Source organism: Pelophylax lessonae (assembly GCF_965119305.1).
Source record: "Pelophylax lessonae genome assembly, chromosome: 2".
NCBI classification, from domain to species: domain Eukaryota; kingdom Metazoa; phylum Chordata; class Amphibia; order Anura; family Ranidae; genus Pelophylax; species Pelophylax lessonae.
The window spans coordinates 451274684-451290688 of record NC_138769.1 but is presented as its reverse complement, the minus strand read 5'-3'; the positions used below and the strand labels follow the sequence as shown (position 1 = coordinate 451290688).

The 16005-nt window shown below is 41.0% G+C and overlaps 1 protein-coding gene across 1 annotated transcript in view; it reads left to right on the top strand.

Annotated features, from left to right (window-relative positions):
- Nucleotides 1-6973: 6973 nt before the first annotated feature.
- Nucleotides 6974-16005, top strand: part of TMEM255B (transmembrane protein 255B) — an 86606-nt gene continuing 77574 nt past the window's right edge. Inside the window, exon 1 of the mRNA XM_082246008.1 lies at nucleotides 6974-7113. Coding sequence (XP_082102134.1) covers nucleotides 7071-7113 — 43 coding nt within the window. The 5' untranslated portion in view covers nucleotides 6974-7070. The remainder of the gene's footprint in view (nucleotides 7114-16005) is intronic.

Sequence of the window (16005 nt, the reverse complement as noted above, 5' to 3'; positions counted from 1 at the left end):
TTACTGATTGTGAGGCCAACCCCCCCCCCCCCCGGGAAATCAGAGCTGCGGTCGGGACGACTCACAGCCATTACACATAGACACTTGACGCTCTGCCCCCTGTACCTCCCCCAGCAGGTTTCCAGCCTATCTCCTGCAGGCTGCTTGCTGCTTGAGTGGGCGGGATGGGGATGTACCTGACCACGGAGATCGCGCCCGCTTGGAAGAGGGAAGTGTGAGCAGCTGAGCAGAGGGAGCCGAGTGAATGTTCCTGGAGGTAGGCTCAGCTAGCTTTACATAGTGGATTAGTTTGCAAGCACCTCTATGCTAAGTCTGCTGAGTTACTGCAGCTTAGCATAGAGGTGCTGTTAGCTGACAAATGGAAATGCATGTCCTTTTCATTTAGCTCAATAAGCATTGTGAATGCCCCCTGGTGTGTGCCATCCTGACACCCTATGGTATGCCCTCCCAACACTTCCCCCCAGTGTGTGTCCTCCTGACACCCCATGGTATGCCCTCCCAACCCCCCCCCAGTGTGTGCCCCCCTGACACCCCATGGTATGCCCTCCCAACACTTCCCCCCAGTGTGTTCCCTCTTGACACCCCATGGTATGTCCTCCCAACCCCCCCAGTGTGTGCCCTCCTGACACCCCATGGTATGTCCTCCCAACCCCCCCAGTGTGTGCCCTCCTGACACCCCATGGTATGCCCTCCCAACCCCCCCAAGTGTGTGCCCCCCTAACACCCCATGGTATGCCCTCCCAACCCCACCCCAGTGTGCCCTCCTGGCACCCCATGGTATGCCCTCCCACCCCCCCCAGTGTGTGCCCTCCTGATACCCCATGGTATGCCTTCCCAACAGTGTGTGCCCTTCTGGCTCCCCCAGTGTGTGCACTCCCAACCACTGATGTGTGCCCTCCTGACACCCAGTGTGTGGCCTCCTGACTCTCCACTGGTGTGTGCCCTCACTACCCTCCCCCACAGTGTGTGTCCTCCTGACCCTCCCCCCCAGTGTATGCCTTTCCAACCCCCCCAGTGTGTGCCCTCCTGACCCCCCCCCCAGTGTGTGCCCTCCTGACCCTCCCCTGGTGTGTGCCCTCCCAGCCCCCTGGTGTGTGGCTTTACTGATCCCTGTACACTGTTCTATCCTCTGTCCTGTCAACTCCTGTCCTCTGCCCTATTCTCTGTACACCGTCCTACTGCCTACTGACCACTCTATCCTTCCCTACAATCAACTGACCCCTATACACTGCCCTACATGCTACTGGCCTCTGTACACTGCCCTACATCCTTGAAATAAATATGAGGTGGTTTTGTACCTCCCCTATTTATTATAAAGATGTATTCTATTGTCTATTCCTATAATAGTCTATCAAAGCTCTGATAAGGTTAATGGAGGGTATGCTAACAATGCTAGCTATAAAAATAAACACACTGCTTGAATAAACAAGGATCTAATTTATTATAAAGAAAGTAGAAATGCTAACATAAAACACTAAAGGAATATTACAGAGCATATAAGACAAAACAATTACAGATAATACGTTACATATTAGTCCTCGGGGTCCGATATCTTTCAGCTGGTCTCAAGCACACAGGAAGGAGAAAAAGAGGAACCCAAGAGCCATGATGGCCCACAGCCAAGAGCCAGCAGCCAAGAGTAAGAGAGAGAATTCTAGCAAGCACTCGGATTTAAAGCCCACTCAGACACCACCCAGATAAACACCCACTGTCTTCTTTTCCAATGACAATTCGTAAGATGCCCCCCCCCTCCTACTCAACAGGAAGTATCTCATCTTTCCAGGAAGCATGTTATATTCTTCCACTAGGGGCGCCATTTGTCCATGAATCACTGTTTTTGACCTGGTTCATTTTTATTCACCGCTGGCCTTTGATGTTGGAATCACCTCCCTAGGAGATCTTATCTGAGGCTCCTCTACACCCATATCTCACAATAGGAGGTTTATGCGAGAACATCCTGCGAGAATAAGAATTCCCATTTAGGACTCCTTGCCAGGAATGTCCTGTTGGTCACTTTGCATTCCAGACCAGGTGTAGTTAGGTTCAATTATCCAGAAGCATCTGATATCAGAACACGTAAAACTACATGTTGCCTCCAACAATCCTACTGACCTTTCTACACCGCCCTAAAAACTACTGACCCCTATACAATGCCCTACATGCTACTGACCTCACTACACTGCCCTACAAACTACTGAGCACTGTACACTACCCTACAAACTACTGAGCACTGTACACTGCCCTACAAACTACTGATCACTGCACACTGCCCTACAAACTACTCACTACTGCACACTGCCCTACAGCCTACTGACCTCTGTACGCTGCCCTACAGCCTACTGACCTCTGTACACTGCCCTACAGCCTACTGACCTCTGTACGCTGCCCTACAGCCTACTGACCTCTGTACGCTGCCCTACAGCCTACTGACCTCTGTACGCTGCCCTACAGCCTACTGAGCTCTGTACGCTGCCCTACATACTACTGACCTCTGTACATTTTACTTTGTATGATACGTTTAATTCAGTTCTGTAAACAACGCCTTATTTTCTGGCTAGACTCATAAAATCATATTTTATTTTTCCAATTAAGAAGGGTTCGGTGAATGCGCATATGAAGCTGGTGGGGTTCAGTACCTTCAACAAAGTTAAGAACAACTGGATTAGATCCTTTATTCTTTACAAAAGCAAGAATGCCAAGAAATGTCTCCCTCGTGTACTACCTAAAGTCCTAAACCTTTCTCTTTTCCCACCCAGGGCGACCTGCAGTAATGGACCTAAATTGATTTCACATGGTGTGTCATATGCATTTTATCCTAATGATACGTTTATTTATAAGCATTATCCAAATACCATCCTAATTTTTTTCTAGGAAGGTTATATGGGTCCTAAAGCCATATACCTTTGCACTGTTTGTACACTTGGAATGTTCGTTCATTAAACACGAATTTTGATGGATCTTGGAGTGCGGCCATTTCTTCTATATTGATGGCTCCTAAAGCCTACTGGGATAAAAAGTATATATTCTTGCCCTAGCTATGAATAAAAAAATGGTGTTGGATGGTGGGAGGCTGGGAGCTATGGATTGTACAGTGCAAACAAGACATATTTTAAAGTAGCAATTTTGATAGGCTATGACCTACATCCTGGTCTTTTACGACATAATAACATAAATGTCACTTTATGTAGAAAATGCTTAACTAAATTAACAAGCCACAGCTCATTGCTCGCCTCTTGCAACCTGCAAGTGTTTCACTTCAACACTATCTCTTTTCCTTGTGTTCTCTTTGTGCTTTGGTTGGGTCTTTTTACTAGACATGAGTACACTGCAGCTCACTTGGGATACCTTTTTAATGTTATTTATGTCTTGATCAATTTACTTACACCTTGCCAAAGCAAACATCTGTTACTAATTTGGACTTTCCTGTGATACTCCTGTTCTGTTACTCTGGTTACCACTTAGTTTGTCCTCTGGTATCTGCTTCTGTTTGGCTGTTCCTAGTAACAGCTCAGCCTAGACTGTGGTTCCTAACTGCCTGCCACCTACCCTAAATTTTTAACGGGTTGACTGACTACACTTGTCTGCTGTGTAATACTTTGCCTGGCACTTTGACGCCAATTTTGAGGACCCCAATCTAAAATCTGCCACACTGCCAAGTTATAGGCTGTTTTTATGCAGTTAGTTGAAAATACAGACTCTAGACCTTGGCAATATCTACTGCTGGCAATAGGGAGGATTCATTTTACCATGTGCTGGGAATATATTTCCCTGGACTGCAAATCCAGATTTTACACCAATTCTAAAACATAAATAGTTTAGTGCCTGGCTTAAGAGAAAAAAACGTAACTTTACCATTCTTTTTTTACTCTTTACCATTGATTATTGATTAGCTCCTCTATTTTTTATCGCATAATTACTTTGAAAGTGCCATCCAGCTGCATCATTTTCATAGTAGTATGTTTTTTTTACATTCCCGACTACTGGTTTTTGAATCAAGCCATGCCAGACACACTGCTATTTACACCTGAGAAGATATTCATTCCGATATATAATAAAAATGGTAAAATTATCCTAACACATACATGTCTGAACAGCAAGATATTATACATTTTTCCTACAAAGATCTTCGCCAGCAATAGGTAACAGGGAGCTGGTTACAAATGTATTTCTAGGTGGTATATTGTGTTAAATGTCCATCACAGATTTTTTCCACTTTAACATCCATGGCATTGTTTAGAAAATAACTGTTATTTTTCCTTTTCCTTTTCTTCAGTTGAGTTATTTATTTCACCTATCTCTTTTTTCTGTGCTTAAAACTGTTCTACAAAAACAGCAGCAATAATTTGGCCCACAGTCTAGAATGTGACATTGAGATTTTACTCACCTGCTGCTGCTCACCCATCCATACACACTGTTAAGAGGTTACAGAAGACAAGTTCAATTTCAACGAGGAAACTGTCTACAGAAATAGCAGCATACCAATTACAACAAACCAAGATTATTGCATTTTGTATTGAATACCCACTCCTGATTACGCAGGAGAACGTCAGATGCACAAATCAGTCCACAGTATGCTATCAGTCAGACAGATCAGATATCTTGCAAATGAGTTGGAATTCTACAATTTGCTTCAATATGCGTGTGTCAACATGTGCAGTCTGGTAAATCAAAGCATCTGACTAGTGGCAGAGAATCACCTCTATTATTTATCGCTCCTTCTTGTAAAAAAAAACCCCATGCTTTTATTTGAGGTTACAGTGTCGGGTATAACTCATCAATTTGGTCAGGTTTTTGCATACACGCATGTATTATACACTACAAAAATTATATTTCAGTTTACAAAATAATTTTTGGCTGGGTCATGTTTTTATTGCATTTCTTGTTCTTTCTTCTTATATACAGTATTAGTTTAATAATTTGTTCAATATATGTTCAAACTTCACATATTATCACACATGTTTTTGTTACTACTACAGTATCAATAGCTTCTGATGGTTAGCTTTCCCAGGCATCCAAAGTAGACAATGGAGCCACTCAAAGAGGAGATTAATATAATGAAAAATTAAAACCTATAAGGCCCCTTTTCACACTAGCGGACCGTTCAGATCCGCCTGTCAGTTTTTCAGGCGGATCTGAACGGATGCCCCATGCATCTCTATGGGGCAGCGGATGTCAGCAGAGACATGTCCACTGACATCCGTTCCGATCCGGTCCGTCAAATCTGGATAGATGGAAACCCTATTTTCTGTCCGTCCAGCGGATCGGATTGGATGGGATCGGATGAGAACGGACAGGCAGTGCGTTCTCATCCGATTCCCCCATAGAGAACAGCGGGACCTGAAAGCTCTGTCTCCGCACACAGCACGGAGACAGAGCTGCCACTCAGCGGGGGATTGGCGGATTGATCCCCCGCTGAGAAAAACGGAGTCCGCCGACGGACTCCCATGTGTGAAAGGGGCCTAAAGGTTAGCTATCGGCTGAAATAACTATGTTGTACAAAGAAATAATGGGGTCAATTTACTAAAAATGATAAAGCTGTGCATGGTAAACAATCTGCTTCTATCCTCAGTTTGTTCAGTTAAGGTTTTGCAATAAAACTTAGAAGCTGATTGGTTTCTATGCAGAGTATAACCAATTTTTTCACTCTCAATTTTTAGTAAATAACCCCCAATGTCTGCACACCTATGTGATATCTAAGCATGAAAATGGACAGCTTATAGGAGAAATATTTCACTAAATTAAATGCCATTAAAATAAATCATACAGGTTAGTGAATTGATGCCAATGTGATGGTTGACAATAAAATATAACACCATAGCTTTAATACAATCATGAGGTCAATTGAGCCATTTGGAGTGGAGATAAAAGAACTGTTCAAAAGAAAAAGTAAGTATGATGGTTAGGTAATAGGTAAAATAATTATTTTGTACAAATAAAATAACACCTGCACACCTATGAGATATCTCGGAAGGTATATGTGACGGTACTCACGGTCACTGGGAGTGAAAGACAGATACTAATGGTTTGGATAACTTCAAATGGGAGAGTAAAATTTATCAACAATATCTCTCAAGAAATATGAAGATTTAATCCCACTTTACACTGTGAGACCTATAGCCTGTTGCCATGAAGTCTGTGACTCCTAAATAATCAAAGCAATGCTTAGATGTTTATTGAGTTAATGTGTATTGTATTTCAGGAGCGAGGATGGCTGTCTGCTAGTTAATTGGCTCAGGTTGATTGAATAATTGTCATCTGTTAGTTGCTGAGTGGAAATAGTATACTGTTTGTGTTGGTTGTTCTTTAGATATGTTAATTATATTTCTGTATACAATTTACTCTGCATATGATAATGTAATGAGGCAACCAGTGACCTGATGCGGTAATTTGATCAGGAGGGGGATGTGCTCATGTGTATATTAATTCTGTGTGGCTGTTCAATAAACAGAAGATTCCAGTACAAGCTAAGTTGTCAGCTAGCTTTGTATGGAGTGGCTGGAAAAATCTTATATCTATGTTTACGACTGGGAGGAAGTCATATACTGATGGAAGTCTACAAGTACAGTGTGGGTTGAGGTTCCGTTACAATATATATGAGAAATTTTCCACAAAATAAATTTAGAAACGCCACTGAAATAACTCATAAAACTTAGAAAATTGAAGTCAGCGTGAGAAATGGCAATAAAATATAACATAATAACTTCAATATCATTATAAGGTCTACATCTATACTTGCCTTTGTTTAGTATTGTTCTAAAGCATACAGCCATGTGTTCATGATTGGAAATCTGTAATCAATTATTCTGTATCTCAAGAGCATTTTAAATGCAAAGAATTGAAGTGGAGAGGAAGCTGTATGGTTAGGTAGGACAGTAACAGGAGAAGCCAGCATCACTCTCAGTAACATATCACACCTGTCTGCCCAGCAGGTCACATTGAGAGAGGCAACATAATCCACTGGCAGGCACTGTGTCTGTGAATTGTGCAGGACTGGTTGGGTTATAGTCTAGGAGGGACAGATAGACGACTGAAAGCTGATGTTAATGTGATCAGTGTATATCTCTGGCAAGATGCAGCCAGCCTCGGCTTCTACGGCTGCAATTGATGCCACAGGTAAATTTTATCCATGGTCTCCTACTGATGCAGATTGAATATGTTACTTTTTCTGTGCAGATTGTATGGCTTTGCAAATGTTTCTCTACTATATTCTTCTTTTCTTAGTGTACTTGTGATTATTACTTTAGTGTGATGTAGTTGAACATGATGTTGTAGAAATGAAAGAAGATGGTGTATTTCTAGACCTAAGGTGTTTTCATCAGTATAATATAATAATTTATAGGATGCTTAAGCTGCAACAGGGATATCCAAGGGTGACAAATGAATGCTTAGTAACAAAATAATTGTTGCTGCTGCTAAAATGTTTTGTACAGATTATATGATCATTGTTGTGCAACATTTCCTATCAAGGTTATAATAAACAACAAAAACACAGAAACTTGTTTAAATTCAATCAATGTACCTTGCAGTCCTGGCTTTTTCTGTAAAGATGTTTTTAAGATTTATTGACAGATAGTGAAACATGCCATATTGATTTTTTCTGCTGTACCTTTTCTAAAAATAAAATTTGTGTTATTTAGTTATAATTAATTTGCTATGACTTCATAACAAACTATCGAATGTTAGCATGCTTACATTCATAGTTTTTTTAGGAACAGCACAGGCATTTTTTGGGATCCATGACATAGTGTAGGTTCAACTTTTTTAAGTTCTGAGCAAGGAAAATAAATTGGACAGCTTGCTGGCTTGTTATAGAGAACACTGCCATCCAAACCCAGCGATCAGATAGTCCATAAATGATTTATTTAGCATACAATAGTAGCACTAGTGTTCCTGCTATACAGTTACTTCATCCTATCATTTACAGACACCACAAATACTCATTATACATGTTACAAATTCTTTAATGACTGGGTTTGGAAAGTCCTGCTGTGTTTCATAATCTACTATGGCTTGTTATCAAAGAAAAACAAATTCTGAAAATCTGTTAAGATTAAATATCCATCAGACAGACCTTTCCTCAAATTTTTAGTTAAAAGATTGACTTGTTAAGTGCCATTCTGGTCTTTATCTGTATATTTTCTGTTCATATTGTGGGATGTATGCAGGGAATGAGAAGATCTGCACTAACCAAGGGCATAATAGGGCTTATTATAAAACACAGTGGGGTTTATTTATTAATACTGGAGAGTGCAATATCTGGTGCAACTCTGCAAAGAAACCAATCAGCTTCCAGGTTTGGCCAAATCCTAATTGAGCAAAATAAAATTAGATGCTGATTGGCTACCATGCACATCTGCACAAGCTTCTGAGAGCTCCAGTTTGAGTAAATCAACCCCAGTGATTGATCTGTAAAGTGGAGAAGCTCATAACTTAAAATTCATTAAAAAAAAAAAAAACATTATCTTGCAAATGTCTATTTTCTTAAGTCTTCTATGCTGCAGTAATGAAAGTTATATTATATACATGCAATAGTTACAGAGAATTGAGCATTTGTAAAATAAATCTAAACATTATTGCTTTGAGATGGCTGCTCACTTTGAAAGGTAATTTCCCTTACCTTAGTGAATGTGGTGAATTTAAATTACCGTAAAAAGAATATCCAATCACATATGGATATCACCAGAGCTAATTCACTAAGCTATAGGAAACCTTCCTTTGCAAAGTGAACAGCATATTCGTCTTTAGTATAACAATTCTCAAGGCATCTCATTTTTAAACTGTTTCTAACTGGTCATAATTCTTTGAACGTATCAACTAAAAACCCAACTGGAGCAAAGTTTAGGCAGTTCTATAAGCCTAGCTTTTCACAAGGCCAGGGTGCCCAGGAGGTTTTATTGCTCACCAATGCATTAACCAGTAACGTTGCTTTTTTTCATCGCACAGATGGTACAGGCATTTGTAAATCGGTTTACTTTGTCTCATGAATAGAAATTCATCTTTACCAATGTTAATTTATTCATTAACTTTGAGCTAGAAATTTCTCTTAAGTATAAATACAATTCAAAACACTGTTTGAACATAATTTTTCAATGCTTGTACTTGCAGAAACCATGAAACAATTTATATACTTATGTCAACAGGTAATAATAAAATTAAATGAAAAAAAAAATATTTATTTGTGGTAACCAATAGGTGAGAATGTACAACAAAAACAGATCTGTGTTTTATGAATGAGAAACATTTCCTGAGTCCTAGTTCACATTGGGGCAACTTGTGAGGTCGACTTAGCCGCCTAACAAGTCGTGCTCCATTCAGAGCAATGGGACCGTTCTAATCGTAGTGACTCAAGTTGCTCCGACTTAGAAAAAGGTTCCTGCACTACTTGGGGCCACTTCGGAGTGGCTTGCATTGACTTCTATTAGAGAAGTTGTTTGCAAGCCACGCTGAAGTCGCACTGCACGGGCCGGCTTCAGAGCCGGGCCACTTTGAAGCCACCCCAGTGTAAACCGAGCCTAACAGTATGCTTAGTTTTTTATTTAACTTATATTGTCAAAACAAAAGGAGGAATTTAAACTAATTTAAGTATCCTAATTTTAAACATAGGAACTTTGAAGCAGAATCTTCCATACTGTCCTTATCATCGATCTAGAAGTGTGCAGTTGTGGTTTAATTAGAGGATCTCATTTGAAGCCTCTGTTTTCGTTGATCCAACAAATCACTGAGTGTTGACATGCCTGCAACCTGCTGCTGTAATAAAATGACTTTACTACTGTCCTATTAAATTCATATCTTGTGCAGCCCCTTTTTGTATTCATTGATATTGGCTTAAATGCTTGACATTATTTTGAAGAACTATAACTCCCACTTAGAGTAAATTTATTTGTATGATACTCCGAAAAAAATGTAAATATATGAGCGCCTGTGGGTCACAGCAGCTAGCAGGCAGAGTGACTCCACAAACCCTGTGTATATGTCTAACAATAAATAAAAGTGGATGTAAACCCTCACATATACCCAGTGAAGTGAACAGCCTCAGATGATACACAGAGTTTTATGTGTATATCTGCTATCTTCAGATTTCTACGCTGTTTAGAAAGTGCACATTGTACTTGTATTTTTTATTCCTTTTTCAGCACTAGGTGTAGAGTCTTGGCATACACTGTGTGACAGCTGATTGGAGGAAAGGCACACCCCCCCCCCCTCCACATAGGCAGAGGAAGGAAGACACATGCAGAGCTGTGCAGTGAAAAGACAAGCTCTTTGCTAATCTATCTCTATGCACCCACCCCGAAAAAAATTTCCAGCTACTTTTATCTCCTGTGTCGGAGAACTTGTCAGAAGTTATCATGCTGATAACAGAGAAACAAAGCAGCAGAAAGACGCGGCACTTAGGGCTTTGGAGAGAGATAAGTAAATACTACAGATATATGTGCCCAGGTCAAATTTCATTGTCGGGGTTTACATCGAATTTAAAGTGGGGCCTACGTTCTGCCGTCACACTGAGTTTCCAGTCCTTGGTTTGACGGCCACTTTAGTAAGTTTTTGGTAACTGTTTGTTTTATTCACACGTATGCTGCAGCTTTTTTGTAAATTATTTTTGCATAATAAATACTACACTATATATGGCTCCTTTGGCTCTGTGTAGTGAGCTTGTTTATTGCAGTGTTTTAAATGGTACTGCGACACATTGGAGACCTGAGAAATCAAACAATTCTGGGAGAATTAGGATGGGCATGATCATCATGTTCCTCTGGTGAGTGCATAGAGGGTGGTGGAGTCAAAGGAAAAGTGATTTGTCTTCAAGTGGTGGATATCTACGTTTATTTACATGAGTGTAGTTTGAGCATCTAAATACCTCTCCTGTGAGGAATTTTTACTGGTGGATTGGACTGAATTTTCATGGACATGCTTTTATATCTACAAATTATTGATTTTATACTGTTTTTACTCAAAGCGCTGTTATATATTTAAATGATAAATTATGCAGTTTTCCTCTGTGATGTAAGGCTGCATATATTTGTTACACACTTATTTTTTCAGTTACCATACACACTGGGCTATTTTTAACCTGTTGATTCTGTTTGTGGTCATTGCTATTGTCCCCTGCACAACCCAGTTGTATGTAAATAGTGCAAAATGTAAGTTATATTTAGTTTTGCCCATTATTGTGGTTGGTACACTTTTACCTGTCGTAGAAGTTACCTCATAAGGAGTTCAGTCAGCGTGAGCATGGCCGCTATATATTTTCTTATATAATACAAAACCAAAGAAATTCCCAGCTCAACTTACTGACCAGCCTGCAACCAACCGAATGACCCTGTCCAACAGTATGCATTAAAAACAGGGGTTTAGTTTGCACACATTTGCAAATACATGCGTAAGCTACAGAGCCCTGTCAAGGCACCCCAGTATTTTCTGTAATCCTAACTCTAAATTTTAAAATCCTCCACAGTGTAAGCACATGTATTATAATGAATAGGCAGAGGGCAGGTGAGCCTGGAGGGATCTCACCTTTATAAAGGCACAAGGGTGCACTGGACACCCAGCATATAGCACCATGGCAGCAAAGGTGTCCAGTGTGTCCCCCTCACCTCACCTCTATAGCTTACGCATGTATTTGCAAATGTGTGCAATCAAAACCCCTGTTTTTCACGCATACTGTTGGGGAGGATGATTTTGATGGTTGCAGGCTGGTCAGTAAGCTGAGCTAGGAATTTTTTGGATTTGTGTTGCATGTGTTGCCCTTTCATGTGCTCCTTGCTACAAAGGCCAGTTATAGGTGAGGGCATTGGCCATTTGTTTGTAATCTTTTCTTATATACTGTAGATTAATATCAAGCCCTTACATTTATTTTCTTTACATTTGAGTCTTAATAATTTTAAAACTTTTGAAAAAAGGTTTTGCCTTATACTTTGAATAATTTTTCTTGCTGATTATAAATCATTTAAGTTAATCTCTCCGTGTCTAGATACATTTCCTTTTATAGCTATGCAGTAACACACTTTTATGACATGCATTGTCAGGTTTTTACAGTACGCATTCTATTAACACATGTTAATTCCCGTTTTTAAATCACTTTAGTGCATTTATTTTGTTGCGTAATGTAAAGTGTGAAAGGAACATAAAAGAATAATGGTTTTCAAGCATGTGGATACGTTTAAAGCACTATGAGGTATATTTTAAACCAGTGCACGTGACATCTAGCAAACATTTACTGCAGGTGATTATTTTTGGTGCATTCTTTGAGTTACAGTAATTAATTCTCCTGCAGTAAATGTTTGGTGAGCGTCACATCCGTTGCTTCAGTATATGTCCCAAAGAGGCACCTAGCACACAAGATTTTGAGCATTCACCACTCATTTAAGTGAGCCTACCAAATAGTACTGAACGGCTTAAAGAGTAACTTTACTTTTGATTAGACACAAAGTTGGCCATTTATAAAATATTTCTAACACACAGCATGCACATACCAAAAATTTCACCCCAAAATACATTCTGCTACTCCTCCTGAGTATGGCGATACCATGTGTGAGACTTTTACACAGCCTGGCCACATACAGAGGCCCAACATGCAAGGAGCACCATCAGGTGCATTATCTACTTTCCTGACTACCTATCACATTTTTGAAGGCCCTTCATATTACTAACACATAGCATGCATATACACCCCAAAATACATTCTCCTGAGCAAAGGGTAAACAAAAGATTACCTGTGGTTTTAGGAGTGCAGTTGTCCACAGTGGAGAGCATTAGTCCAGGCAGAAGGCAGTGAGGTGGTCGGTGACAGTGAACAGAATTGTCTAGGGAGCAAACAGGAATATTGTCCATAGTCATTACAGGCAGCAGGCAGGAATGCTGTCCATATATAGTTCAGGGTCAGTTCAGGCAGGGATATTGTCAGCAGTGGCAAAATATTGGTCCTGGTGGTGGGCAGGAACAGAGGCATGATGGCAGTAAGTTGGCAGCAGGCAGAAATATTGGGCTTAGGGCCTTGGTCAGGAAAGAATGGGGACAAGGGTAGATGCTTCTCCCACCCAAATCATTTTGAAGCCTCCAGTCTCCAGACCCTAATCCAGGAATGAGAAAACCCCAAAATTTTTGAGACCCCTGCGTTATCATGAATCCCATTACTACAGTAGCAGGGTAAAAGATCAGTCGAAGAAGCAGGCAAAAAAACATGGTCAATAAATAGTCCAGGGTCAGCTCCAGAGCAGGCAGAGGTATGTACAGTTTAGACAAAATAAATGCTCCTGTGCTTGAGAGTTGCTGGCAGCTAGGTTTGTAGAAGAGTGACTCTCCTTGTCTAGCTGCTGTTTTGGCTGTGCTGCCACTCCATACTGGTCAGCGAAACCCAGCTAGACTCTAAAAATGATAAAAATACTGAGGGCGCACCTGCCTAGAGCATTACCTTTGCAACAATTTCTTAAAAAAAGGAATATGTGTATATATGTATATATGTATATATACACATATATATATATATGAAACAGTCCACCAATAGTCCATACAGCATATTCTACTGATTAAAGACAGTTGTGGGATGTATTTCTCTAAATTTCTCTAAATTAAGCTGACGCGTCTCAAGGGTGACCCCTCTTCTTCAGCTTCATTTTGAGAATTACATCCCACAACTGTCTCTAATCAGTAGAATATGTTGCATGGACTATTGGTGGACTGTTCCGGAGCAGGCAGAGGTATGTACATTTTAGACTGATGGGTGGTCGAATAACAGACCAGGGTCAGTTCAGGAGCAGGCAAGGGAATAAGGGGTGTCAAGGTAAATGGCAGGAATTGAGAATTACGTGTTCTATACTTCACTAATTATGTAGAGAAGCCTGGTAACGGCAGAAACAGTCACCTATGCAGAGGCCTGGTTGGGAAGGACACTTGGGACAATAATACGTGGTGTCTCTTCTAACTCCTCCTCTGGAGCACACCCTGCACTTCTTTTGACGTCCTTGGCCTATTTCACAAAGAGGGATTTTCCCAGGAAAATGGCATTCGTAAAGTCTGCTTACGTAATCTGAGCAAATGCTTTCTGGTGCTTCTTTTTTGTACCAATGGTGGGTTAATCTTACAGCAAGGTAGGGCTGGAACATTTGATCATTAAAGTGAAAATCCCCCATGAATATAATTGTTATACATGCTGGTTTCTAGATTGGGCCGTTCCTTCCGGTGATTTGCACATAGGCATCTTGTGAATTGATTAGAGCATGTAGATGTATCGTTTGTTCATCCACTCCAATGCGATAGGGACACTGGGACAGATGTGACTGCATTGATGGGTGGTGATGATGCTGGTCTAATGAGGCTACATTGCACTGATGTGCACTTTAGTGGCACTGTTGAGGACTAATAGGACACTGTAGTGGAACTGATGAGCACTGTAGTGGCACTGATGCACGCTCATCGATGGCACTGTAGGGCACTGATGAGCACTGATAAGCACTTACTGATGGTACTGATTTGCACTGTAGGGCAGTGATTGCATTGATAAGCACTAACTGATGGGCACTGTAGGGCACTGATGAGCACTGTAGTGGAACTGATGAGCACTGTAGTGGCACTGTAAGGCACTGATGAGCACTGTAGTGATACTGTAGTGGCACTATTGGCCACTGTAGTGGCATTGATGGCACTGTAGTGGCACTGTAGGACACTGTTTATTACTTATGAGCAATGTAGAGGCACTGATGGCACTGTAGTGGGACTGATGTGAACTGTAGTGGCACTGATGGCACTGTAGTAGCACTCATGGCACTGTAGTGGCACTGAAGAGCACTGTAGTGGCACTGATGAGCACTGTTTTTGCACTGATGGCACTGTAGTGGCACTGTAGGGCACAGATGAGCACTGTAGTGTCACTGATGGCACTGTAGTGGCACTGTAAAGCACTGCTGAGAACTGTAGGGCACACAGAAAATCTATCTACTCACGCTGCTACACACAATCTCTCTCCTCTCCTCACACACTGTATTGGTGTGAGGAGAGGCAAGAGCTGAACTCGGCATGACCCCGGTTCATTTACAAAGGGATTACTCCGTCATTAGATGGAGCAATCACATGGTAAATGGGCACTGTTATTGGCCCTTTATCCCGAACCGTGATGCTTTGGGTCCCATGGACCCAACGATCACAGACACTTCTGACAATGCATGCCCCCTGGAAGAGTATGAGCATGGGAGGATATCAATAGATGCCCACCTAGAACTAGTCAGCCGTGCTATAGCCTTTATTCGACTATAGCCCAGTCGCCAAGTGGTTTGATTTGTGAATAAGAGAACAGTAGTTAGCCTAACAGAGTGTAGAAAAGAATCATGTCAAGTGTATGCCTAAATAAGGGATTTCTGGGGTTAATTTACTAAAACTAAAGAGTGCAAAATTTGGTGTAGCTGTGCAATGTAGCCAATCAGGTAACTTCAGCTTGGTAATTAGGCTTTGGCAAAAAAAAAAAAAAACCTGGAAGCTGATTGGTTTCTTTGCAGAGCTTCACCAGCTTTTGCACTCTTCAGTTTTAGTGAATAAACCCCTTGGTGTCTTCCCAATGATAACAAAAAGTAGGTTGAAGAGTTTTGGAGTAGGGGAGTAAGAAGAGTAGCGTTAAGAGCTTTAGACTTCAAAGGGTTTACCTATAGGCCTGAGAGAGCTCCAAATTCATTATGGATGTTGTGTAAATTTGGCATTGAGACAAGCAGATTAGTAATGGTAAGAATAACACCATGTGCAAAGAGACTTGAGTTTATAGTGGTGTTCAGCTATACAGGAGAGTGGCAGGGACCCTCCCTTGTTTAGTGGCTCAAAAGATTGAGAATGAGTAAGATTTAAAACCGGCCAAAGCCCCCTCCTTCTAGAGTATAAAGGAGATAAGGCCAGGGCACAGAACCAAATGTTTTTAGAATATCCAATGATAGAAGCATGAGTGGAATATTTTGTGCATTGGAAGCCTCAATGGGAAGAGCCAATCTGTGACTGGTGTTGTTGGCTTGTCTAATTTGGCATTAAGCC